This window comes from Sminthopsis crassicaudata, chromosome 6 (genome assembly GCF_048593235.1).
Source record: "Sminthopsis crassicaudata isolate SCR6 chromosome 6, ASM4859323v1, whole genome shotgun sequence".
NCBI classification, from domain to species: Eukaryota; Metazoa; Chordata; class Mammalia; order Dasyuromorphia; family Dasyuridae; genus Sminthopsis; species Sminthopsis crassicaudata.
Genome location: NC_133622.1, coordinates 28,250,916 through 28,274,770, shown reverse-complemented (window position 1 = coordinate 28,274,770; position 23,855 = coordinate 28,250,916). Strand labels below are relative to the sequence as shown.

The window sequence follows — 23,855 nt, the reverse complement described above, 5'->3', positions numbered from 1 at the left end:
AAACACAGATTACCTCCCCCCCCCCCCAGAAAGATAAAGTGAAAAAAAAGTATGCTTTGATCTGCATTCAGATGCCATCAGTTCTTTCTCTGGAGGTGGCTAGCCTTTTTCATCTTAAGTCCTTTCGAATGTCTTGGATCATTGTGTTGCTGAGAATAGCTAAGACAGTCACTGTTCTTTGTCCTACAGTGGTTGGCTGATTGCTGTCCTTCATTATAGAAGAGGAACAAATGACATTACTATGTTGCAGTCAACTTACGCTGAGTCCAATTGTGGCTGGTCATTCCAACATGAGCTTGGAATGCTCAGCCACAGGTCGGACACAAATAGTCCCTATGAACATTTCAGGTGCATCTCTAACTTGGCGCATCTCATGTTTCTTCTGAGCTAATTCTGAGCTAATTTGCTCATAGAGAATAGTACCTGATGAGGGCACATCATGCTGGGTGGTCTTGTGCCAGTGTCTCTCATGTCATACAATCAATCAATTCTAAAGTTCTTAAGAGAGATCTTTTATCACTTTTTCTGACCCCCTTGTGAGCACTTGCCTGGTGTAAATTCTCCATAAAATAATCTTTTTGGTAAGAATACATTAGGCATTTGAACAATGTGGCCAGTCCAGTGGAGTTGAGCTCTCTGCAGTAGAGTTGGAATGCTTGCCAATTTAATTGGAAACTGCTATTGCCCTATCTAAGGTTCTCCTGGTTCTGCTCATTTCGTTTTGTATCAGTTTATGTAAGTCTTTCTGAGAGTACCAACTTGAGCAGGTGTTCTTAACTTGGTATCTGGGAACTTGGTTTTGATGACTGCATTTCAGTATAATGTTTCCTTTTGTAATTCGTTGGGTTTTGTTATATGCACTGACAAACATTTTGAGATGACATAAAAATGGTGAAGAACTCCAGAGCTAGAACTAGATGGGGCATCAAGGATCATGTAATCTAACTTTCTCACTTTACAGTAGAAATGAATATACAGAGAGGTTAAACTGTCTTCCCCAAGGTCATATAGGAATATCAGAGGTGGGATTTGAACTCAGGTCTTTCTGCTCAAGAGTAATTGTTCTTTCTACCTTAACTTACTGCCTCCTGGACAAGAATCTCATCATTACATATCATGAACTCTTTCTTCAAGAAAAAGGCATGGAGGCCCTGGCCAGGCCAAGCACCAAGTGACATCATACAAAAAATTGATTATCACCTAGTCTGGAATGAATGCTTACTACAATACCTGCCCCTTACAATCTAACAGGAGACACAAAATATACATAAATCACCACATACAAGATAAATATAGATGGAAGGTGACCTCAGAGAGCATTAGCAACTAGGGGATTGGAAGAGGGATAGAGAACTACTTAAAGAAGGTAGTCCTTGACTTGAGTTCTAACGGAAGTCAGAGTTCGCAATAGGAGAGAACATCCCAGTCATGGGGAGCAGCCAATGTAAAGGTCTAAACTGGCTGGTTTGCTTAGTGAGTGGGTAAGAATCATATGCTAAAAAACTGGAAAGCTAGGAAGAGTCTGGTTAGAAAAAGTTTTAATTGCCAAACAGAAATTTACATCTAGCCTAGCAGTAATAGGGAGCCTAGGGAGTTTGTTGTATAGAGATGGAGAGGAGCAGTTGATAACAGATACTGGATAACTAGTTACTGATACAAAATGATTTCCAAATCAGCTCAAACTGGTTAGTATAAAGACCTTTATGTAGAAATATTTAAGTCCTAGAATGTATTTAAAAAAAAAAAAAAGCAGAGGTAGTAATTACTGATCTCAGACAAAGGTAAAGCTATAATAGATTTAATCAAAAGAAAAAAACTGTGGAAACTACTCTATATGCTAGCCATCTTCATATTGCTTGAGACTATTTAAAATAACTACATAGTATGAGGTAGAATATTGCTGTGGTGTAGAAAATAAGGAGTTGGTGGAGTTAGAAATTTTTGAAAACACTTGAATTTATGTTTCTTCAGAGAAACAGTGAACAAACAGTATAGTCTTAAGGAGATGTATATGAATGTGGATGTGTATGATTATAGTTATCTATGTATATGTATGTGTATGATAATAATATATTTGTATATATTTATATTTGGGCTTAATAGTAGCCTTGGGGAAGAAAGGATAAGAAAGTGCATTGTAGAGAACAAAAGAAATTGTACAAGGAAGCAAAGAAAAGAAGGATACTTCAGAACATGTAATATTTGTTAGACTTTCTAGAAATGGAAATTTATTGTTTCATATTTTTGAATCCTCTCATGTTCTGCTGTGCACATGATGATTTTTTCTATTTTATTTCTTTTCTTTTCCTATTTTATATTTAAGTTTTAAATAAATTAATCATAAAAAAGAAATATTTAAGTCCCAAACCAAAAAGTCTACTATTTCAAAGTCTTTAGACTTTCTGATATAAAGTTTAAGATAATTTGAAAGTTGATCTGCCGTCTGTAGATTAAAGAATTGGCAGAATTAGAGAATAAAGAATGATTATAGAAATCATCAGATTCTACCTATTCATTTTACAGATCTGTCTTCTGCCTTTCTTTGCATCGCTAGTGCTTAGCCCACTGGCTGGCACACATTAGGTGCTTAATAAATGCTTATTGACTGAAGATGAGAAGAGGGAAAAGGCCTCCCTGAGTCTCATTTGCATAGGCAGCACCAAAATTCACATCAGAAACCAGGGCTTTTGATACTGTTGTCTTTTTTTTTTCTTTTCTTTTTTTTTTTTTTTAACAGTTACAGACACTATACTACATTGTATCCTAAACTTGAGTTCCTTCTGGTTTGAATACTGTGTAAACTCAAGTATATGGAATAATGTGTAATTTTCTGAAAATCAACACACATTGGAGCATCAGTCTCATTTCCATAGGGCAGGAGTGTGGGACTCAATATTGGCTGATTATTTAAAAGATGCAGCCTCTTTTCAATGTTAAGGCCAATCCATGGCAGAAGCATTAAAAGTTGTCTCCATTTAAAAATCCAATTTTAATTTTTAAATTCTCTCACAACTCACAAAATTACTCCATTCTAAAAGCTAGGTTTTTTTTGGGGGGTCCCAAGCTCTTTACATCTTAAGAACCCATGTGCAATGCTTTCCTTATTAAAACCTAAATTCAACTCTAGTCTTAGGCATTTATTAGCTGTGTGACTCTGCCTCAGTTTCCTCATCTGTAAAAAGCTGGCGGAAGAAACACATATATGTGTATATATCTATATATGTGTATTATATATAATATTATATATGTGTATGTGCTTGTATATCTATCAATCATCTATCCCATCTATAATCTATCTTTGTATCTATCTGTGTATCTATGTATCAATCTATGTATTTATGTATCTGTGTATCTTTATATCTATCTGTGTATCTATATATCTATTTATGTATCTATGTATCTACCTATGTATCTATCTATGTATCTACTTATTTATCTATCTATGTATCTATCTATGTATTTATCTGTGTATCCATCCATCCATCCATCCATCCATCCATCCATCCATCCATCCATCCATCCATCCATCCATCCATCTATCCCTGTACAGCCCCTTGGCCGGTTTTCTTCGAGGTTTCTCAGTTTCCTCGAAGTGCCTGATCTCGCCAGCCTTTGAACTGTAAGTTCCCAAAGGTCCGGGCCGGGCACTAACATTGATGGGGGTGAACTAGCTCAGTGGGCGACGGTGGCCGCCGTGGGTCACTGCTAGTTGGCACAGGGCCAGCACTGTGCCCCCCGTAGCCGCCGGGACTGCGCACCGTGGGATGCCCAGGCTCCCAGGAGGCGGCGGGCCGGGCGCAGGGGCCAGCGCGCTCCCCCAGTCACTCCAGAGGTTCGCCAGGTCCTTGCGTTTCGCTCGCGCCCACAGGCGGAAGCCGTCTTCTCCGGGCCGGCAGCCAGGGAGGGAACGGCCAGAGTCCCTGGGAAAGCCCGGAGCTCGGCTGCGCGCCGCTTCCTGGGGATCCGCTTCCAGTCCGCTTCCAGTCCTCGGGGCTACTTCCCAGCCCTCTCGCGGCGGGGAAGGAAAGCCTGGGGGAGCCGGGCGGGGTCGAAGGTCACCACGTTCAGCTGGAGTCACTCCGGCTCCCGGGTGGGTCCCGCAGGGCCCGCCCTCTTTGGGAGGGTCCCGGCCGCCCCGGGCCCTCCCCCGCTCCCGCGGGGCGCGCTCCGGCCTCTAGGCTCCCGCGCTGGGCTGGGGTTTGGAGAGGAAGCGGGCGGGCTTGGAGGGGCGGGGCGGAGAGGGCGGGGCGGGGCGGGGCCGCCCGGCCAGGCGGGACTCGGTGCCGGGTGAAAGGCGGAGCGGGGAGGGCTGCCCGCCTGAGCTCCCCACGTCCTAAAGCTGCTGGGACTGGGGACCTGGCTGCCCCGGGCAGGAGCGCGGAGGGGAAGCGCCCATGGCTCCCCTGGGACTGTCCACGACCCCCGGCGCTTTGGGCAGCGCGGATGGCTCCCAACTGTCTCGTGCCTTGGAGGCGGGCTCCGCCCTGGGTGAGTGACTGTCGCTCTGGGCCCCCATTGGGGTGGCTCAGGGGGCTCCCCTACTCCCCCGGGGGAACCCCGCACCGGGTGGCGCACCCGAGAGCTTCGCCTGCCGAGCAGGGGACTGCCCTACCCGGGGCTGCGGGACGGGGGTGAGGGATGAGGGGTGAGGGAGATCGGGGCTGCAGCCTGTGGTGTTCCCGGAGGGGTTGGGGGGTGGGCGGGAGCTGCCCGCCTCCGCTTGGGCTGAGCCCGAGGTTGCGTTTGAGGCTCCGCTCCTGGGGTGGGCTGCGGGCCGCGCGATGGCCCCTCTCCCAGATCCGCCTTCTGCTCCACTTCGCCGTCCCTCCTCTCTGCCCGTCCCCCTCCTCTCGGTCTCGGCCCGGGAGCCCAGATCGCGCGTGGGCAGTCACCCCGTCCTGTCTGCCCGGAGGGACAGGTAGGGGTTCCGGGCCAGGTGACGTTTTGGCCGCCGTGGAAGCTGTAGGGAGCCCGGCGGACGCGCTGCCTGCCTTTGTCCTCCGGGGCCCGGGGAGCGGAAGACGCGGGCGCGGGAGACTCCGGCGCCCCGCCGCCGCCGGCCCGGGCTCCGCCGCGTGCCCCGCCAGCTTCCCCGGGAGGCATTTCTCCTCACTAGAAAGGCGACAACAGGTTTATCCCTTCCCGCGTCCGACTACTTGGGGATCCTTGAAAAGAGAAGCCCTCTGGGATACGCTGCAAGAATCGCTCCACGTTGCCACCTGAGAAAGCCTCAGTGGTCGGGGCAGGAAGGCCAGCTCGTCCCAGATGTCATGTGTGAGTGTCTCTCACTCGGGTCAGATGACCTGGCCGAGCTCGCGCCCCCGTGGCGAGCGCCTTTTTCCAAGGAGAGCTGGAACGTGGGTGCCCAGTCCCGCGCTCCTGTTTGTGTCACCACGAACTCCAGGGAGTCCTTATTACCTTTTTGCCACCTTAATTGTGCCTCTCGCTAGTAAGACAGAAAAACCCCCAGGCTGAACGGCGAACTTCTAGGCCAATTAGGGTTCCCACAGCCTCCTATCTTACGTCAGCATCGGCAGCATTGCTTTGAAGCCTGCCTTCTGGAGCGAACTTCTCGTCGCCTCCGATAAACACCTGGAAGCGGTCCAGCACTTTCCAACCGACACCGCTGGCCGGCCGAGGTGCTGTCCAGCCGCGACCCCCTCGAATCGGACTCGGCCTTGGTTTCCTGGGAGGTTAGCCCTTCGCTTTCCATAGCAAACAGCCGAATTTAGGAAGGGGGTGGGGGCAGGATATGGAGAAAGCCTCTTGAGTCTTTATTAACATACTCACTTTTCCTTTAATCACCCTGGGGGAAATGGCAGCTAGTAACATGTTTCATTGGATAGGGATTTTGATATTCATCTTGCATTACGCTGTCTAAACAAGTTTGCTTGTGGAGGGAATCTTTGGGCTTGGGATGGAAGAAGAAAGGGAGGAAGTGCATTTCTATTCTTCAGTTTCCTAGGAAGGTATCTGACTGGTTTGTAAAACACAATTTTAGGGGATAGAGCAGTGGCCCTGAAGTCTGGAGGACCCCAGTTCAAATGTGGCCTCAGACACTTAACACTTCCTAGCTGGGTGACCCTGAGCAAGTCACTTAACCCCGTTGCCTCAGCAAAGTCACGTTCGCTCGTGGGAACCTGAAAATTTGGACTAAGTTGAGCTTTCTTTTTGACAACATATTTTTCTTAATTATGGATCTGTGATAGTTAAACTTGTACCAACAAGGACATTGCCGTTCTCTGACTATATAATTTCAGCACTCCTTGAAGTGGATGTATAGGAGAATTTTCTAAAATAAGAGGCATAATGATAGCACAAAGGAATTCTAACAGTCTCATTAGGGCTCTTAGATGTGGAGGCCAGAGATTCTCAAAAATTGTTAGAACTAGAAAGATATTTATCTGAAGTTGGGAAATGTAAGGAAATGGAGATCTTTTTAAAATAGGCAATACCTGTCAGAATTGCCTGCAGAAGACTATCATTCTTTTAAAAATTGTAAAGTTTTTATTTTCAAAACATATACAGAGTTCTAAATTTCACCTTTGCAAAACCCTGTGTTCCAAATTTTTTTCTTCCTTCCTTCCCCCGACTCTGCTCCCTAGATGGCATAGAATCCGATATAGGTTAACCATGTGCAATTCTTCCATACATATTTCCACAATTATCATGGTGCACAAGAAAAATCAGATCAAAAAAGGGGAAAAAATGAGAAAGAAAACAAAAAGCAAGCAAACAACAACGAAAAATTGAAAATGCTCTGTCGTGATCCACACTCAATCCCCACAGTCTCTCTCAGGGTGCAGATGGCTCTCTCCATCACAAGACCATTGTAACTGGCCTGAATCACTTTGCTATTGAAAAGTACCATGGGAGACTATCCTTCTTAAGCTTCATTCATTTAGGAAAGTTTGCAACTACATGGATAGTACTAACAACTATTACTTCTTGTCTAGTATCCATTGGCTCCATTTCTCCTTCCTTATCCATTGGGTAAGTATCACATTTGCTCTCCTTAAATCAAGGGAAGAGGAGGTAAAGATCAGAGTTCTAACGAAAATGAGAAATAACATTTTTCACTTGACCCTGAACTATGAGCTCAGTTCTAGTCTCTAAACTCCTCCTGGAGATGCTGGAGATAAGGGTTTTTTAATTAAATTCTGTGACCTGCTTTAGTTTTGGCAAGGTTACTTCGTAGGAGAGTAAATAATGAAAGGTTTCATTTTTTTTCAAAAAATATAGATAGGCTCCTAGTTTTCTTGGACCTTCAGGAAGAGCTGAGTTCAAGTTTCACCTTCCTTAAGACAATTACTATAGTAGCAAGTCACTTAACTTAATCACCGCCTGAGTCTGAGTCTGCAGCTGTAAAATGGAGATAATAGTTCTCTCCCCAAGTCAAATGAGGTAATATTTGTAATGTGCTTAAGCAGAGAGCCTGGTTCAAAGCGTGTGCTAAATAAATTGCTTGGTTTGGGTCCCTTCCATAAGAAAGGATTGTTCTTGGGAAACTAAACATTCTGTTGCTGGAAGAACATCCTAGCATTTTTGCTAGCACGTGTGAAGGATTTTTTTTAATAGAGTGGGGAGAAAAAGACAATAGAGTGACTTAAAAGCCATTACTAGAAGTGATTCCTATAAGTAATTGGCCAACTTTTTTTTTTCCTTCACATAAACCAAAATATTTATTTTTTTAAACAGTAGCTTTTTATTTTCAAAATATATGCAAAGATAACTTTCAACATTCACCCTTGCAAAACCTTGTGTTCCAAATTTTTCTCTCTCCCAAGATATTTTAAACATGTACAGTTCTATATATTTCCACATTTATCATGCTGCACAAGAAAAATCAGATCTTAAAGGAAAAAAAATGGGAGAAAAAGCTAGCAAACAACAACAAAAAAGGTGAAAATAGTATGTTGTGATCCACATTCAGTCCCATAGTCCTCTCTCTGGATGCAGACAGCTCTCTTCATCACAAGTCTATTGAAACTGGCCTAAATCACCTCATTGTTGGAAGAAACATGTACACCAGAGTTGATCATCACATAATCTTCTTGTTGCTGTGTACAATGTTCTCTTGGTTCTCATCACTTCACTCAGCATCAGTTCCTGTAAGTCTCTCCAGGTCTTTCTGAAATCATCCTGCTGATTATTTCTTATAGAACAATAATATTGTATAACATTCATATACCCATTCCCCAACTAATGGGCATCCATTCAGTTTCCGATTCCTTTTGGCCAGTTGTTTTCAGCTAAACTTTTGAATGCATCTGTAAACTAGCCAGTATAGTAAACTAGGTCCAAAACTAGAGTATTGGGGATGCCCAGTGAGTTTCCTGGTATTTATTCCCTTTTCTGATTTAAAATGAGAAAAGCATTTTGCATACTAAGATTTTTAAAAACAATGTTACAGCAAAGAGTCAAATGATCAGCTTTTTGCAGGGTGTTTGAATGTCTCAGTTACTTCATTTCTCCAAATGCCTCCTACATTGTATCTGGGTATTGATCAGTCACTTAAGTGCAGTATTAAGTTGAACTGCTTCTGTTTCTCCTGCAGGATTGTTGAATCATATAGCTTTCCTTCAGATTTTTGGATTTTCTATCTGATGGGTCTCAAATTTAAGGGGTAAATTTTAACATTCTCAAATTGTTATGATTGCTGTGTAGGGGAAAGAAAATGTCTATTTGAAACAAATCTAGTTGTATCAGTGGCAGCAAGTTAAAAAAATTGGGAGAAAGTCATGTTTTTAGTAAAATTAATATTTTTAATACATGAAATTTTCCTATAGATGTCCTTCAGGTTCCTTGGCAGATGGGCATGTGAACCACCGAAATAACATTTTTTTTTAGGATATATCACAACAGTCACTTACTTGGAAATTAGTTGGCACAAAATACATCTGAAATTCCTGGTATTATGTTTAGCTTCCTGCATGTTCCAGGTGCATGTTGCTGGGTGATGTGAAGTGTAGGGGTGCCAGGGACATGGTAGTGCAGCAAAATGGGCACTGACTCTAGAATTTGAGAACCTTAATTCAAATCCTAGCCTTGTTGCTTATTACCCATGTGACCTTGTAAAGTAATTTATTCAGGCTTCACTTTACTCATTTGTAAAATCAGAAAGTTGAACTGGATGGTCTCTGAGGTCTTGCCAATTCTAAAACTGTAACCCTATGGTCTTTGTTCAAATATATGAACTTGTTAATGACACGGGAAGTGTGGGATACAGTCAAGATGATCCTGAGTGGATCTTCTCCAACTGTCCCCATATAACCTCATCTTTGTGTCAAATGCCTCATCTATAAAATGGAGATTATAAGAACTCTTGTTTCACAGGATTGTTTTGAGAATCCAGTGAGATGATGCATGAAAAACCCTTGTCAAACTTGAAATGCTTTGTAAATGCTAGCTATTCTAATTACTACCTTTGTGATCTCAAGCAAATCATTTAAGTTTTCTAAACCTCAATTTCTCCATTCCTAAAATTAAGGGCAACCAGGTGGTATGGTAAAAATTTGGAAAATTCATTTTCCTGAGTTCAAATCTAGACTGGGACACTTACTAGCTGTGTGAACCTGGACAAGCTACTTATTCCTCCTTATCTTAGTTTCCTTATCTGTAAAATGAACTGGAGAAGGAATTGCCAAGAAAATCCCAAATAGGGTCGTGAAAAGTCAGACAAAAATGAGGGTGTTGGACTAATGATCTGGAAGATCAAGTTTGGATCTTGTAGTCCATGCCTTGCTATCTGCGGTTACTTTTTGCTTTGATCCTTGTTGTACAGCACTGCTCTCTTGCTGGAGCAAAGCTCGAGGATAATGTGTTATTGTTGGATGTTAGTGCAGAAGAGAGTCCTTGGAGAGTGTGGAGTGAAGATCAAGTAATGGGGGCCTGGGAAGGAATGCCATAGTTAGCAGTAGATTTGAGGGCCCAGTGGCAATTACGTGACAGTTGTATGATTTCTAAAATGAAATGATTCTCTGTTACCGTGGTTAGGGAAAGTAGCATTTTCTCCTTTATTTGACAGAGAGTTGGAAGGAATGATGCTATGGTGGAACAGTGATTAGACCAAGAGTCAAGAAATGTGGCTCCTAGTGCTACCTCTGTTGGGTAAGAACTGCTACTATGAAGTGCTTTAGGATTTGAAAAGCAAGTTATATACATAGTTTTTCTTTAAGTTTCAGACTTGTGAAGGTGGTACTACCATTATCCCATTTTATAGATGAGGAAACTGAGGGTTAGAGGAAAATAACTTATTTATGGTCTCACAATTAGTGAGGACCTGAAACAGGGCTTCAATTGGTCAGTCAATTAACATTTATTAAGTGCCTACTGTGTCCTAGCTACTGTGCTAAGTATTGCTCTCAAGAAACTCACAGTCTAGGCTCTCTTCAACAATGAGGTGATTCAGGCCAGATCCAATGCTCTTATGCTGGAGAGAGCCATCTACACCCAGAAAGAGGACTATGAGAACTGAATGTGGAGCACAACATAGCATTCTCACTCTTTTTGTTGGGTGCTTGCATTTTATTTCCTTTCTCATTTTTTCCTTTCTGATTTAATTTTTCTTGTGTATAAATATGTATGCATGTATTAGATTTAACATATATTTTTACCATGTTTAATGTATATTGCATTACTTGTCATCTAGGGGAGGGAGTAGGGGAAGGAAGGGGAAAATTGGAACACAAGGTTTTGCAAGGGTCAATGTTGAAAAGTTATCCATGCATATGTTTTGAAATAAAAAAGCTTTTTTAAAAAGGGTTTAAAAAATGGGGAAACCACAAGGAAATAATAAGAAGCTATTTATAGGAAAAATAGGAAAGAATTAAAATTCAAAAAATAGGAAAATTAAAATTAAATAAAATTAAAAATTTAAATTTAAAATTAAAAAAGAGGAATGAATTAAAGAAGGAAGTCACCAGAATTAAGAAGGAATGGGGAGAAAGGTACAAAAGTAGGGACTTAAAGAAAACCTGATAAACAAGTAGGTGGAGGTGAGGAGGAAGAGGAATTCTAGGCATGGGAAACAGCCAGAGGAGGTGCCTGCAGGTGAGAAGTTGGAACCTAGAACTCCATTCATTATACCCCTTAGGTGAATCATTTTACTTTGTTCTATCTGTAATGCTTCCTCATTTATAGACTGGGGAGGTTAGATTGGTTAATATTTAAGTCTCCTTCTGGCCATAAAATTCCAGGGTTTTTACAAGCTTAAGTTAGGTCAGAAACCTCACTTCCGCTCACTGAGTCCGGTGTCCTGAACATTCGACCACAACTGCTTCTCCAGTCAGAGCAGACTAGGCCATTTTGCCACTTGGTGAAAGAGCCTGTGGTTGTTTGTGAGGCTGATGAGATGGTTTAGTTTTAGCTTTGGGGTTCTTTTGTTCTATGATGCAAGATGGAAGATAGAACATAGAACATGGTCTGTCTGGGACCATGAAGGCTGAGTCATAGTTAATATGGCCCTAGCTCCTGAGAATGCAGGAACCTTGCAATTCCTCCCACCTCCCCCCACTTAAATACTTTTTATCCATGCTATCTAGTGTCGGGCAGCATAGTAAGTACACTAGAAAGAAGGAGAGGACCAGAGTTCCTATCCTATCTCTACCTCTTATTACCTCTCTTATCTTCATCTGAAAATGGACAGGTTGGATCAGAGTGTCTCTGGTATCATTTCCAGTTCTAAAATGAAGATCCTGTGAAGGGGCCCTTATTGTTGTGAAGTCATGCCCAAGTCTTTGTGACCACTCTAGACCTGGGTAGTATCCATGGGATTCTCTTGGCAAAGATACTGGAGCTCTTTGTCATTTCTTTCTCCAGTGGATTAAGGCAAATAGGTCACACAGCTAGTAGGTAGGTATGAACTCAGGACTTCCTGACTGCAAAAAAAGCTTATTTAAAATGCTTTGGGGGCAGCTAGGTGGTGCAATGGAGAGAGCTCCAGCCCTAAAGTCAGGAGGTCTGGAGTTCAAATCTAGTCTCAGACACTTAATACTTCCTGGCTGTGTGACCCTGGGCAAGTCACTTAACCCCAGTTGCCTCAGCAAAAAAAAAAAAAAAAAAAAAGTTTTGCATACCCTAGAGTATTTTACATACACACATATCTTCCACACAATTGTGAGCTACTATAGTGATAATGATAATGTGCCTTGCTCATGTAGCTAATTAATAGTTAAATTGGGAATTAGAAGCCAGGTCTTGTAATTTCTGTAGACTGAGGATGGCCTCCTCCAATAAGAAATATAATTAACCTGAAAAAGTGACTTGATAAATAAGAAATTAGAGCAAAAGAAGTTTTGCTTTCCTTTAGTTTCTTTTCCAGCTGTGAGATCTGGTGATCCCTTCTCCCTTGCCAGATACCCTTGCCAAGAGCACCACTCCTATTGGCTCATTAGGGTATTCTTGGACTGGGCTATAGTAACTCTCCATGACTCAGCCATCATGGTCCCAGATAGGGAGAGCTGAAAAACTAGATCTTGCAGCATAGAACTAACTCTCTCTCTCTCTCTCTTTTACTCTCTCTCTCTCTCTCTCTCTCTCTCTCTCTCTCTCTCTCTCTCTCTCTCTCTCTCTCTCTCTGTCTCCTCTCTCTCTCTCTGTCTCTGTCTCATTTAGTCTTTACGTCATCCTTTTCTACTCCGATTCCCAAATATTATGGCAAGTTCCTACTCTTCAAGCCTTTTAATAGAATCTTTAGCAGACAGGAATCATCTTAAGGTTCCCAGAATTCCTGTTTTCAAAGTGTGCTGTTTATTTAGCCCGTCTCTGCCCATTTCCCAATATCCATCCTTCATAGTCTCTGCTTCAGTTAAGTAGTTGTGACTCCCAGTGTTCTATTAGTCCAGGCAAGTGGGAGTGGGTGTAGATAGCAAGGCCAAATTAGAAAAGTGAAGGTGTTATTTTCTCCTAACATTTACTCCTTCTTACAGCACCCTTAACTCTTTTTGTGTCTTGGCTACCTTTGACAGTCTGGTGAAACTAATGGACCCTTGCTCAGAACAATGTTTTTAAATGCATAAAATAAAATGCATAGGATTTCAGAGGAAACCAAAAGTTAATGAAAATAAAGATTTAACTTTTTTTTCTATTCAAATTTCTTAGACCCTCTGAAATCTCTCCATAGAGATCCATGAATCCCTGCCTTGTAGTCTTAGCCATCAAGCCCCTTTCCTCTCCTTATCCAGACACTCACTTTTTTTTTCTTTGCTTTGGTTTTTTCAGCTTATTCCTGACTTGAAAAAATTCAGCTTGGAGGGAAAAATAAGAGTGCTCACAGACACAGGAGTGACATTGAATGCTAGACTTGCATTCAGGAAGTTCTGAGTTCTAATCTCACTTTGGACTTTTATTAGTTGTGCAACTGTAGGCAAGTTACAAACTCTCATTGTCTCAGTTTCTTTATTTGCAAAATGGGAATAATAACACTTCAATGTTGTGAGATCAAATGAGAAAATGCATAGAAAATGCTTGGCGAATTTTAAAGTTTTGCACTAACTGGCTATTATTTTGTGAGATGAATATTTCAATGATTGGTAAGTGTGCAAAGGACTAGGGAAAGTTTTTTCAGGATAATGGTTTTGAAAATTCAGATCTGGCTTCAGAGATGTTCTTGGGAAGAGATTACATGCCATTCTGTTTCTGCATCTAGTGTTTCACCTGTTTGTTTGACAGTGGCAGAATATACCATATTTTTATTTGCTTACTTCCCTTATAAGGAATACTTTCTCTTAGGACAGATTTGAACTCAGGTCCTCCTGACTTCAGCACTGGTGCTCTATCCACTGCACCACCTAACTGGCCCTTACTTAATTCTTAGTTCATGTGAGGCATTTATAATTTTCACTTAATTCTTACAGCATTCGTGTGAAGCATTTATAATTCATTCCTACTTTCTGGAGGAGAAAACTGAGGTACTAAAAAGTTGTAATTTGTTTAATTTCAACACAATAATTCAGAGAGGGATTTATTTAACTTCTGAGTGGAGATGTTACTTCTTCACAAGTGGCACAACATCCTCCCCTCAACATTTCTAGGCTTGCTGGTAAAATAAATATTGGTATTAATCATGCATTAAAATTCATCATTATTAGACACTCTGTTTTTAGAATAACAAAAACAAAAATGTTCACCGGTATGATGTGAACTTTTGGCAACAATAAGATGGGCAAGGCCATTAGAAATTCTTCAGAAATCGTCTCCAGTTTTTTTTGGAGTAACTTTGTATGAATAATTTCATTTGTATGCCAGTAGACTGGCTTCTAATTTTTTTTAAAAAATAAAGTCTTTAATAAGATATTGAATAGGAATTTCATTGGCCAACTGGGAACAGACCAGACCAGGAAGTCCAGATCACCTAGATAATTGTAACTTGAAATGATATTTTATCAAAAAAACCAACCAACCAAGCAAAACCTATGGAGAACATCTCCTATTATATAGTTCAATGGGTGGAGGGTTGGATGGCTCTTTAAACTTCCGGCATGGCCACCATTGCCAAGTCTGGCTCTCTTTCAGCCATACAGAACTATGATGTAGTTTTAGACTCCTGGAAGTGGTTGTTGCTGTTGCTTGAGTAAATGCTAGCTTTCTCTCTTAAGGATCCTTACCTCAAACCCAAACCACTCTAGCTCTCATTGATTGACCAACTATTGGTCCTTGGCCAAGTCCCATTTGACTGTAGTTGTTTGAGTGAATGAAAATTCTTTCCCTGAGGGTCTTCTCTTTGAAAGGGTAACAACTGAGGAAGCCACTAAACTTTCTCTAAGCTATATTCTGGGTGTTTAAAAGTGAAATGAGTATTTCAAACAGTGTTTAGTAGAAGCTGAGTTCCAAACTAGCACAGCCATGAGAATTAATCAACATTCTAAGAAAGTATCCTGGAATGTCCTGGCAATGATAGAGGTGCCAAATGGCTAATGAGTAAACATGTCTTCAGTTTTACTTTGCTTATCACATCTGTCTTTACTGACTGAAAGATTTTGCTGTTTCCTTAGTTCCTCCAGTTCTCCTCCTACTCTGCTAAAGCAAAACATCCATCAACTAAAAATAGGGAAAATTTCTCTGAGAGAAATCAACTTCTTGTATTAAAAAATATATAACGTCTGACAGCTGCGTTGGGAAGGTGAAACTCATTTCAGGTGAATAATTAGAAAACTTGAAATCTGTTACATGTTGCCTGATATTTAGTTGAGAAAGCACTTATTCAGAAAGAAAGGTTTTGTATAAAACATGCTAAGTGTGCAATGTGTTTGTGTACCTTTGCTATATAGACTAGTATATGAAGAGCGCATATGAATGTATTCATTTCTTTTTGGTCCTATTTGTATGTGATACACACACACACACACACACACACACACACACACACACATATATATATATATATATATATATATATATATATATATATATATATATATATATATATAACCCTAACCCTAAATACACACATACACACATATAGTGTCCAGAAACGTTAATAATGAAAAAGTGAGGATTGTAGTATCATATCTATTAATATTAATTCTCAGAAATACACTAGATCTTGTTCTTAGGCTAGATTATATAAGTTTGAACTGCTTGAAGGCTTAGGTAAAATGTAGTTTTGGTATATTATTTTACATTCTTTTAAAGTATACCTAAGCAATATTCTTGATCATCATTATTAGAAACATACAAATTTGTAGGAATTCTGTGTTTTCTGGTTGTTTGGGGGACCAGTGTTACAGGTAACAAGAGATATTCAAAGGCTCCAGCTTCTAAGGACTGTTTCATTAAATAAAACATGCAGATTCTCCACAGAGATAGAGGATTTCTAAAGTATCTCTGGGGGAAGAAAAGGACTGGACAACTATGACCGAGAAGTTAATTCTCTTGTCCCAATCTCTCTTCTTGTCTTGGATTTTTAAACCAGAAGGCCTGATCTTTCTAGAATTGTAGAGGAATAACTACCCTATTCAAAAAGCTTTGAATAAATGTGTCACATGGATGCTGGATAAATAGGTTTGTCGGGTTCTTTTAGCTCCTCGAGGGAGAAGATGAGCACTTTTTAAAAGGAAAAAAGGAAATTTGTTCAACAGGATTAGAATGTTTGCAGTTCTTAGTCTTTGCATGAGCCATATGGCTGAACAGTTGGCCCTTTGCTCCCTGCTCAGAACTTCCCTTTATTACTGCTGCAATTTAAATGTCAGGACTGATTCTTCACTTATGGGGAAGACTTAAGAAAAAGAGTAATGAAAATGAGTGTGGCTTACAAATTTTACTACTGCTGACAGTTATTTTCTCCTGAAGCGTTATTTTTATTTTTTTAATTATACAGGACATTGTACTTCTGCAGAATTTGGTTTAGAAAATAATTGTTAGGCCCTTGCCTTTTGTAGAAGAAAAACTTTGTACTCATTGTGTATTGCTTGTAGTCTGTCAGAGAAAGTTTATTAAGATAGAAGCAGCTTCCCCCTCTGCTCTTTGGAATTCTCTCTCACGTAGGCAGTTTCCAGTTATATTTTATAGCCGACAGGGAACAAAAGACAAAATTCTACACCATAATATCCACCTGGGTGTATAGCTCAAATATAGGGTTTTTGATTGACTTAAACAGAATAGTTGTGTTAATGCTGGCACATCCTCCTTACTCCTACACTGCCTTTTACCACTTCCTTCAAGCATTCCTTTTATGATTGTTCCCCCCCCCTCCCAATTAGGGGAGGGATTTAGAAGCTAACCTTTGTATTGCCAAAAAGAAAAAGAAGAGTGTCATTGAAACTTTTAAAAAAAAAATGCAGATTGATAAATTGAAACTGATTTGAAAATAACATGTTACATTCCTTGTATACTTTTTAGAAAATAAATTATAGGGATTTTCAGTTTTATTCAATAATCTTTTTCTGCTTTTTCTGTATAGAAATATCTTTTGGGTGCTTAAATTCAGAATAAAAGAGGCTCATTAAAACATTTTTTAAAAAAATGCCTAGAGAACAGAAGGAAGAACTGATAAACTGGACAGCTTTGAAAGTAACATGTTCTATTCATTTTATGCTTTTTAAAAAGTAAATTGTTGAGAGAGTTTCAGTTTTATTCAATAATCTTTTTCTTTCTCTATATGGAAATATCTTTTGAGTGCTTCTGTGGGAGAAAAACAATATCCTTTCCCAGTCTGATCAAAAACGAACAAAATAATACCTTTCTTGTAATTGGATTAAACAAGTAATGTAAGAACAAAAAAAATTAAGAAAAATTATTTTCCATTCTTAATTTGGTCACCATAAATAAGACAGAACTCTAAGAGTGTTGTTTGGGGAATCTAAATCTTTCCCTGAGTTTGATTAAGTTTTCTATTCAAGAAAAACTAGTTAGGTTTTTGATTTTGAGAATGAGGACTTTAGACTTAAGAGACGGTTATAATAATAATTCTTAATATTTTATAACACAATTGAGACCTTGGTCTTTTATATACTTCTGTATTATGTATATGTGCGTTGTAGTAGCAAAGTTGTTGTGGGAATAAAGCACTGAGTTATGTTTTGTTTTAATAAAGAAATAAGGTAATTCAATCGATGGTTCTGGGTGTATTTGTTGGTTCTTAGACTTTTGATGGAAAGAAATCCAACCTAGCTAAATTCAGAACAGCTCAATCCTGAGGTTGAGCTCCAGGAGATAATAACATTTTCTGGATGTAGTAACAAATGAAAGAGATGGAAGAGATTGCAATGGGCATTGGCAGAGGGATTATTTATAGTAATGAAGTTACCAATCTCTTGAATTAACTAGATGAGTCCAAAATGTTGAAGAGCATTAGAGATAGCAGTGCATGGTGGATAGGGAAAACCATTGTCAAGAAAAAAGTTGAATAAATAGTATATCAATGGTTATCTGAATGGCTAATTATAATAATAGTGACAACAACTAACAGTTATATGGCATTTACTATTAAATACTGTGAGTTGACCTTTTTCCAGAGTTATGTCTAAGAAAGAGTTAGGTTGTTTCTGGGGGGTAAATGCGTGTATATGTGACTATCTTCTCAGGAGAAATAAACCCATGGACACAACCTGCTTGTCTTTTCTTAGACCGAACTCTGGAAAAAGATTGACATGTGTTAAATGCTTTACAATTATTTTTTGATTTGATCCTCACAACAAGCCCTTGAAGTAGGTACTATTGTGGTTCAGTTGTTTTCAGTCATGTTCAACCCTTGGGGACTCCATTTGAGGACACAAATATTTTAACAGACCATTTCCTTTTGCAGGTCATTTTACAGTTAAGGAAACTGAGGCAAACAGGATTAAATAACCAATCCAGGGTTACTCGTTAATTAAGTGTTTGAAGCAGGCTTTGAATTCAAATCTTCAATGCCAGGTGCTCTATTGTGACTTCTAGTTGCCTTAGATGTTATTGTTGTCTCCTTTTACAGATAAGAAAGCTGTGGCAGACAGAAGTTAAATGATTTGCTCAGGATTACAGAATCAGCCTGAGGCTCTGTTTGAGTTCCAGTTTTACTGACTTCAGGCCCCACTCTGCTATAGCCCCTGTACCTCCTTGCTGCCAAGAGAGGCTGACTTTAGAAAGGTTATGTTCTTGCACTAAATTAGCTGTGTGATTTTGTCCAAGCCACTCTCTATCCTAAGCCTCAGTTTCCATCTTTGCAAAGTGAGAATAATATTACTTTGCCTACCTCATGTTGTTGTGAATATCAAATACAAATCCAGTTAATCAAACACATCCTTTGCCAGTCTTTTTGCTGGGTGCTGCAGCTATAAAAACAACAGTCCCTGCTCTGGAGGAAGGTCTAATGAAAATGAGAGAACATAATGCAAAGTCTAGTCAAAGGAAGAAATCTGATGAGAGCAGGACTTTCTACTGGGGGGAGGAGGGGACTATTTGGCTGGGCCTTGAAAACAGTCCTAACACCTGGACAGGAATGCCCTTTTGGCACAGGGAACTATCTGGGAACATTATGAGGCAATGGCCAGGCCATTCCAACCATTTCATAGAAAACCTTCAGGAGTATTGTACAAAATGAGGCAGGAAAAGTTAGGAGATCACCGACATATTGGGAAGTGCCTAAAAATGCCAGGCTTAAGAAGTTCAATTTTTCCTGGAGGCCTCCATGATTTTTGAGATAAGGGAAGGAAAGCTGTCTTCAATGCACCTTTATAAAAAAGTTTCTAAATTGTCAAGTATTTTAAATCAAAATTAATTATTATACAAATATAAAGTATTAGAATTGCATCTTCTCATTACCAGGAACAGCTCAGTTTTCATTCTTTCTTTTTAAGAGTGGTTCCTTTTACTTTCTTCTCCTCAAGACAGGCTGACATACTTCTGGGGTATGCCAGAAATGCTGGAGTACTGGAGCACGTGTCCCGGTGTTGTCTCTGAAAGAACTGAGGTTTAAATCAAGCATTGGCTTTACTGAGGTGATGCAACCTGTGGGCCTCCTCCTTAAGGGAGAGAGACTCCCCATCAGAGTAAGGTGGGCATTATAAAGAGAAGGAAAAGAAAGAACAGGAGAACTGGGCAAAGCTGGGAAATTGGGCAATCTCAGATAAGATGGGTGTGGGAAAAATCCTTGTGATTAGATATATTTCAGATGGGAGATACATAGCAAAAGTCCTTTTGTTCTAATGGGGCTTCTGAGAGAAAGTTAGGAGATAGCGGCTAGACTTGTATGGAGAAAGGTAAAAGGTGTGTGTGTGTGTGTGTGTGTGTGTGTGTGTGTGTGTGTGTGTGAGAGAGAGAGAGAGAGAGAGAGAGAGAGACAGAGAGAGACAGAGACAGAGACAGAGACACAGAGAGATAGAGGAAGGAGACAAAGAGACAGACTCAGGATATTGGGACTGGGGCCGCCACTAAAATTCCATCGATAATATTGAGGTAAGCAGAACTACTCTATCTTGTTGGAATATGCCAAAAATATTGGGGTACGGAGAATGGGTTGCCCCATCTCTGAAAGAGTTCAGACTCAAACCATCTCCAAACCAAGCCTGGGCATTTATTTGGAGTAAGGGGTGATGCACTCTGGGGGCCTCCTCCTTAAGAGAGCCAGGAGAATGAGGCGAGGGTTTATATAGAGAGGAGAAAGTACGAATTGGGTCAAACAGGAGAATTGAATGATCTCAGAGGAGATCTGGACAATCTCAGAAAAGTTTCTGTGACTGGATTAAAGTTTGCAAGGAAAAAGTTTAAAAATTATAAGTAGAAATTCATACAAATTGAGTTTTAACAAAGGGTGGTTGAGACCCATGTCTGACAATCAACTTTATGCTCCATTTTGCTTCTTCACAGGGAGCCTGTGTAAGGTATTTGGAAAGCTCCCTCCATCTCTGTGGGACTCTTCTGCCTTTCAGTTTCTTATCTGCTTCCTGCCCCTGGGAGATGAGCTCCATGTTGTTCCTCTTGAATTCCTCTAGGAATTCTGTTTGCAGCCAGCCCTTGTCTGGTGTGGGGAGTGGAGGAAGGGGAGCCTGATTTGCCCAATTTCTGCTGTTTCACTTGATTTCTGAACTTGCCAGTGCTTTGAGTTGCTACCACACAATTTAGCACTTACATTCTGTATCGTCCTCTTCTGTGTCATGTGTGAATCTTGGCTCCCCCCCGTTCTCCTTTCCTTCCATTTCTGTTCTGCTCTTCTCAGCCAGGGATGGTTGAGTGCCAGTAGCCGTACTTGGAGACACTATTGGCGTGATCAATAAAAATAGCAGGATGGCCTGAAAAGCCAGACACCCATTCACCAAAGCCATCTTTTGCTGTTCCGGGTCTCTCTGCTGTGAGATTCATGAATTTCTGACTCCGGCAGGAAGGCTTCTCCTGGCCATCTGTACTCTGTATGATCCATTTAGTCAAACTTATTTAAATTCTTTCCTTTTCTCACCCCCAGACATAGTCTCTATCAGTCAAATAATCTCATTTTACCTCTATCCCTTTTTGGTCTCCCAGTGGGAATGGGGGTGAATGTAACATCGACCCTCTAGGGAGATGATGGCCTTTCAGTTAATCTTTTTGATTTTGATTAGGGTGCACTTTATTTACCTACTTATCCATTTGGCAACCTGGAGGGAGAGTGTCGCTATGAAGATTGAGCTAGAAATTTCCCATGATCCTCTTCCCTTTGGAAAAAATAGTTATGAAATATTTTCTTTTGACTGATATTTAGTATTTATATATTCACTTGTAGTTTGGATTTGATATTCACTCCAGAGGAAAGAATTCTGCCATTGGACTCACGGGACCCGTACTCAAGCCCATGCTGGAAGAGTGATATTGGGCAAGCCACTTAACCACTTTTGACCTCTGTTTCCTTAAATGAGAAATTAGATGTGGCCTCTCAAGCCTTTTCTAGATTTAAATCTGTGATCCTATGATCTTTTAAAGGAGAACCCTTGTTTTAAATTTAATTTTTTATTGGGCTTTTCCCATTTGGGAAGGTTCTGTTTTCCACTTTAGTGACTTTGTAGCTTTGCCAGTTGTCTGTCAACCTTTAAGGAAGAAAGTACTTTCATTTTCTCTCTTTGAAACCACTGCTCTTTGAAACTGGGAATCTGTAGGCTTTCAGTTGTTTTTCTTTGAAAAGTATGGTTCTATATGAAGTTATAAAAAAGCATTTCTGCAAAATTGCTTCTCTTTGATATAGAGAAGGCAGATCATAAGATTCAAGATCTGGTTGTATTTTAAAGGTAAATGGAAGGAAATGTTTTCAAGGATGCTTTAAATAGAGCTTTTCCTGAGTCCTCTTCAGTCTTTCTCCAGAGACCCATTTATATTTCCTAATGCATCTACCTCTCTGGCAGCATGGAAATGTCCCTGGATTCTCAAGGGCTAAGTGAGCAGAGCTCGAGCTCTGGGAGGGTCCTCCACTGTGGAAGGGTTTCCAGTATGGCTATCTACATATCTACTGTCTGAGGTCTTCTTCAGTTGGAAGAGGCTCACCACCAGAAGGATGGTTAACAGGAAGTGATAAATCATTTTGGCCAAACTAACTCATGAAACCATCTACTGGGTGACTGAGGAGAGATGAACAAGAAAATGATGAGATCTCAGATACTGTCAAGTATGAACATCACACGACTGAGACTTGAAAGGAAACTAATTCATCCTGGTTCTGTCTCTTAAAACAAACATACAAAGAAACCATATTGTTATACTTTTAAGTAGGTCTTGTCCATAGGTCTCCAGCAGATAGAATAATATGGAGAGTTAGACGAGATCCAAGGCAGTAGCAGTATAGAAAAAAAACACAAGGAATCATGAGATGTAGGTTTAATCCTGGCTTTGTTATGACCTTTGCCTATATGATTTTCTGATCAACTCATTGAGAACACTCTGGGTCTCAGTTTGCTTATTTGTAAAGTAAAGATAATGTTTACCCTGCCTGCTTCACAGGATTTTGCAATGATCAAATGGAACAGTGGGAAGTGAAAAGGCTCACATTTTATATTCTGTGTATTAAGATTACCCTCGATGGAGAGGTTGCATCTTTGTGTATATAGACTGGATGCTGACAGAACTCAAAGATATCTGCTTGACTTGGTAATATTTTTCAGGAAGACTGCTATGTACCTCAAACTAGAATTTGTCTCTGCAAAAGGTAGTGCTTTACTTGTGACTACATGGTTGTACGTGTGTCAAAATGTTCGTGTTTGAATAAGGAGTTTGAAAATAACAAAATCAGATTAGAGCATTTTAGGTGCAGTACAAGAAAACCCATAGGTGGATGAGTTTCCCCATCTCCAAATTAATTTACCCATGCAATATATATATATATATATATATATATATATATTTTTTTTTTTTTCTTTTTTTGGTATAGGCCATAAATGTTGGTGTGGAATTCTCTGATCCATAAAGGAAGATGGTTGTTGAATCTTTTAAGTGTTTCTTAGTGGCTCCATTTGAGGTTTTCTTGACAAAGATACTGGACTGCTTTGCCATTTCCTTCTCCAGTTCATTTTACAGATGGGGAAACTGAGGCAAACAAGATTAAGTGACTTGCCCAGGATCACACAGCTAATAAGTGCCTCACTTCAGATTCGAAGTCAAGAAGTGCTCCAGCACTTTATCCCCTATGCTACCTAGCTACCCAGGGGAGGACATTTTGGAATAAAAGAGAGTAAATGAAATTTTTGTTATAAAAAATTATTACTAATTAAAAAAAATTATTTTAAGTGATAATATTTTAAGTGAATATATAATCAATATAAAATTACATTGAAATGTATAAATTATATACATATAATAAATACATGAATATACATATAATGCTTATATTTATCTTTTTAATAGGGAAAAAAAACTGAGCTAGAATCAGCATTTTCTTATATATTTGATGAACTGCTATTGAAACAGCAAAGTTTTCCACAATATCATTAGGGAAATTCTGGAATAGAATCCGATCTTAGCGTTGAAAAATACTTATCCAGGATATCTTTTCACAATGATTTTATTTTTTTAATACCTCAAAAATTTCTATTGGAAGTTCCTATCTGTTGTTGGTCTACCAAGTCTAAGCCAGGAAAAATGCTTTCTCTGGCAGGGATAAGTCTTCAGGTGATTTATAGATTTATTTTTTTTCAATTTTAGTTCATAAATATTTTAACCATTGTTATAAAACTGGAGAACCAGCATGATGAAGTAGAAAGGTTTACTTACTGCAAGTCAGAAGACTAAGAGCACAATCAATCACTTTTTATATAATCTGTATATACAATATAAATATATATGTGTGTGTGTGTGTGTGTGTGTGTGTGTGTGTGTGTGTGTATACATATATTATATTTGCCTCCTTCATTAGAATGCAAGATCATTGTAGCCAGGAACTGGTTCACTTTTGTCTTTGTATCACTAGCATTTAATACAGTGTC

The 23,855-nt window shown here is 39.9% G+C and overlaps 1 protein-coding gene across 1 annotated transcript in view; it reads left to right on the top strand.

Moving 5' to 3' along the window:
- The first annotated feature begins 4,250 nt into the window (after positions 1–4,250).
- The window catches only part of RELL1 (RELT like 1), a 55,834-nt gene continuing 36,229 nt past the window's right edge, over positions 4,251–23,855 (top strand). The window contains exon 1 of the mRNA XM_074274735.1: positions 4,251–4,488. Within this exon, the coding sequence (XP_074130836.1) occupies positions 4,395–4,488 (94 nt within the window). The 5' untranslated portion in view covers positions 4,251–4,394. The remainder of the gene's footprint in view (positions 4,489–23,855) is intronic.